The sequence below is a fragment of the Amphimedon queenslandica genome, unplaced genomic scaffold (genome assembly GCF_000090795.2).
Source record: "Amphimedon queenslandica unplaced genomic scaffold, v1.1 AMPQUscaffold_11006, whole genome shotgun sequence".
Classification (NCBI taxonomy): domain Eukaryota; kingdom Metazoa; phylum Porifera; class Demospongiae; order Haplosclerida; family Niphatidae; genus Amphimedon; species Amphimedon queenslandica.
Genome location: NW_003548749.1, coordinates 1 through 3,816, shown reverse-complemented (window position 1 = coordinate 3,816; position 3,816 = coordinate 1). Strand labels below are relative to the sequence as shown.

Genomic DNA, 3,816 nt, shown 5'->3' with positions numbered 1-3,816 from the left:
CAGCAACTTCTTTTGTCAGCAAGTTTTATCATATATTGCTGATTAGTAAAGAAAAAGTGAAGCTTCTTTCTCACATGGTCTTCTTGCTGCCACTCATGGAATGCCACACCTTTCAATCTACATGCATGGGAGGGGCTGGAGCTGCTTGCATGTATGTGCTGCAGTGCTGCTACTTCTGCAGGTATTCAAGAGCAAGTGCAACTGTAGGAAGCTAGTGTTGAGCAGACTCTCTTCATGCTGATAATCAAACAGTTATTGAAGTGCGGGCATGCACCATAGCAGCTATAGGGGCGAGGCCATGCACTGTAGGTGTCTCGTCTTTGATGGTTGATCGAATGTGCTTCAATTGGGATGATTCTAAAAGATTATCCATGCTACCAATATATTGCGATAATGACAACTGCAATTCATCACCTACAAGAAACTTATTCATGAGCTTTCTAAGTAAGCTACAGTTGAGAAAATCATAATGAGGCTGAAGAGAGTCAAATAATTCATCAATGTCATCTGCTTGTAAGCTTTTCACTGGCCTTCGTAAATATTCTGCAGCTTGTCGAGTAACTTGTATTAGTTTTATTTTACCCTCAGATATTAATTTTTCAAATCGATCCCTAAGATCTGTAACAAGGTCAGAAAATTGGTCGTAGAGACTGTCAATGTTTTGTGCTACTTCGTCTTTAGAGCTGAGTTGAATCACAGTTGGTGATTGGGAAACAGCTGCTATAAGTGGCTGAATGCTATGGGTTTTCACTCCTAAAAATTGGCATATTTATTAGATTTTCTGAAACCACCCAATTGCACTTACCAAGACTCTGTTGAAGTTTCTTAGCCATGTCAGTGAGCCCAACCTTTTCCAATGAAGTAACAAGCCCACGAAAGACATCGCTAGGATTAGAATGAGTTCCAATTGTAGAAAAAACTGAATTAATAAGCTGGGTGGCTCTATCTAAAGGACTGCTCTTAGGATTGAGATGTACCTCTTTAGGAATGAGACTAGATGAAAAGAGGTGATTTGAAAATTGTGCAATGACTGGAGCATTCCCAGATAATAAATCAATAATATCAGCGAGGTGATCTTTAAGTATAGTGTATTCTGGAGTATCTACAAAAGAAAATAAAACGAGTTTAGCAAAGCAGAAAAATTACCTGTATCTGCCATTATGAATAGGCCACACCCCAAGAATGTTGAGCCACAGTACACACTACACAGCCAAGAATTTTATTTTGAATCGACTGATATCAATCAGGATCAGCCTTGACACATTCCTGTATCATGGATTTTGGGCAGCCTACAAAGCAATGAGTCTAGTATGATACAATCATGCTGCTGGTTCAGCCAGAGCAACAGACATGATTCAACATTGATGCCAGTCAGGGCTGTGTCAAAATAGACATCAGGCTTGAATCATTGATTTGGTAGGTCTCGTGGTGCTAGACTCCACCCCTTTCTGACATTTGGACAGCAGGGTCCTACCCCACCGTCCAAATGTCAGAAAGGGGTAGAGTCTGGCACCACGAGACTATGATTTTGGGTAGTGGCCTGTATCAGAGATGCTGTGTAAGACACTCAATATGACAAATTAAAGTTAAAGAAATCATATTAAACAAAAAGCAATAGGCATTCAATTGAATGGTGGTTCAAATTAATCAAACAGCAGCAGCTGTTTGGGTCTTTATGTATTCTTGTACAGTACTCCAAGCTTCAGTATCAGTACCAATATCCTAACAAAGAAAAGTTTGTAAATACAAGAAATACAACAAAACACTTGTAATTTTAAACACAAGTAAAATTAAAATGACACATCAGTGTATATAGTGATTCCGGTTAAGCTTTTTATCCTCACAATAATTATCAGTAGAGGGAGCTATTTATCATCATTGTGCCAGTAACAACAATCAATGCTGTACATTAATAATAATTACCTTTACAACAACGCAACTGCATTTAACAATCTTCCTTGGCTTGCCATCTTTATCAATCTTGCAAAGACCAACCCATTCGCCCAGTTCTTCCTTATCCTCTACCTAACAACAGAAAGAGGATTGTGTACATAGTGCAAGGTAAGAAGGTGTAGGCATTAGTTCACTTTCAGGAGACTGATTTGGTGTTCCTTGCAAAGTGCTTCGACCAGCCTAAGATAACCAGCCTCAGAGCAGTTCTTAGCAACAATACACAAATATGCTTGACGTCTATAGAAAGGAGGGAGAGATTAATTAATGTCAGTAATGCTGCAAGAATTCTCTTCTAGCTAATTTCGATGAAATCTCATGTACGGCTGTACTACATTACAGACTTTTGAGTAACTTCAAAAGTTCGTAAAAAATCCAAACTTGATCGGAATCAGTTTAAACTTGCTACACAACATAAGTATATGTATATGTATCAGGAAAAGTTATAAAAATGGAGAATTCTGAACTTTTCGTTTTTGATGAAATTTGACCAAAATCCCTGTACTATATATAGTACAGGGACTTTGGCCCGATTTTGAACAAACTTTTAAAATTCGTAAAAAATCCAAACTTGATTAGAATCAGTTTAAACTCGCTACACAACATAAGTACATGTATTTGTATCAGAAAAAGTTATAAAAATGGAGAATTCTGAACTTTTCATTTTTGATGAAATTTGATCAAAATCCCTGTACTATAGTACAGGGACTTTGGCCCAATTTTGAACCAACTTTTAAAATTCGTAAAAAATCCAAACTTGATTGGAATCAGTTTAAATTTGCTACACAACATAAGTACATGTATATGTATCAGAAAAAAGTTATAAAAATGGAGAATTCTCTACTTTTCATTTTTGATGAAATTTGACAAAAATCCCTGTACTACAGTACAGGGACTTTGGCCAGATTTTGGAGCAACTTTAAAAATTCATTAAAAAATCCAACTTTGATCAAAATTAGTTCAAACTTGCTACATAACATAAGAACATTAATATGTATCAGAAAAAATTATAAAATTCTCTCCTAATCATTTCAGCAAAATTTGGCCAATGACCCTGTAATGAGTACAGGGACTAGAGCCACATTTTAGAAAAACTTTAAAAAATTTGTAATAATATCTAAATTTAATCAAAATCAGCTAAAATATTATTAGCAACATGCATGTGCCTCAGAAAAAAATATAAAAATTAAAATTTTCTTAAAAATAGCCTGTACAGAATATATTGTCAAATATAATGGGATGGAATCCTCACTTGTCCAATGCCTTTACAGCTTCACGTAGACCTCTTGCCAACCCATCATGCTTCAGAGACTCTTTGAGTACTTCCTTCATCGCTTCCTTGAGCTTCATGCCCTGAGAAGAATCATCTCTACAAAATAAAAAAGGAAATCCATGCACGCTTAGTTTACAAAAGCAGCTTACCCAGCCGCCATCTTGACGGATTCCTCACTAAATAAAGAAGATAGAGAGGTAATATGTCCTTATATCTAACAAAAGGTAGCCTTTCTTCATGTTTTAAGGCTAGATGGAGGCTAAACTTACATGATATAATCTCAGGGGAAAGAGACAAAATGGACACAGCAAAGCAGCAGAATACAGAAACAACGTGTTTCTGCGCATGCTCACTTACTCTTGCCGCTGTTGGTAAACAAAATCCATGCATTGGTTCATTAATAAAATCGCCACTCCTTTGTTCTAATTTTCAATTTCCAAAACAGCTTGAACAGGTTTATTTTCTTGTTCCTGTCGTCTATCGATACGCTATGGAGGCAGCACCTTCCAGTTTTTCCTATGTGATTTCTCCCGTCTCTATCATTACAACACTCACGATCCTTTCATCGGCTCTTCTCGTCACGCCTAAGCTCA

At 36.8% G+C, this 3,816-nt stretch overlaps 2 protein-coding genes across 3 annotated transcripts in view; both read right to left on the bottom strand.

The window, feature by feature from the left end:
- The window catches only part of LOC109589696 (uncharacterized), a 3,526-nt gene extending 2,351 nt beyond the window's left edge, over window positions 1-1,175 (bottom strand). The window contains exons 1-3 of the mRNA XM_020005739.1: window positions 1,147-1,175; window positions 806-1,102; window positions 298-753 (exon numbers count right to left, since the gene is read on the bottom strand). Of these exons, the coding sequence (XP_019861298.1) occupies window positions 298-753; window positions 806-1,102; window positions 1,147-1,159 (766 nt within the window). The 5' untranslated portion in view covers window positions 1,160-1,175. The remainder of the gene's footprint in view (window positions 1-297; window positions 754-805; window positions 1,103-1,146) is intronic.
- A 405-nt stretch (window positions 1,176-1,580) lies between these two features.
- On the bottom strand, window positions 1,581-3,575 carry LOC100634040 (40S ribosomal protein S12-like). 2 transcript variants are annotated; one of them, XM_003391046.3, is made up of 6 exons: window positions 3,493-3,575; window positions 3,373-3,399; window positions 3,203-3,319; window positions 2,088-2,190; window positions 1,924-2,025; window positions 1,581-1,722 (listed from the first exon to the last, which is right to left on the bottom strand). In XM_003391046.3, the coding sequence occupies exons 2-6, from the start codon at window positions 3,381-3,383 to the stop codon at window positions 1,648-1,650; spliced, it is 408 nt and encodes a 135-aa protein (XP_003391094.1). In that variant the 5' UTR covers window positions 3,384-3,399; window positions 3,493-3,575; the 3' UTR covers window positions 1,581-1,647. The 2 variants fall into 2 exon arrangements, with proteins under 2 accessions (XP_003391094.1, XP_019861300.1); XM_020005741.1 differs by having other exon boundaries at window positions 3,373-3,437; window positions 3,493-3,568.
- Window positions 3,576-3,816: the final 241 nt, after the last annotated feature.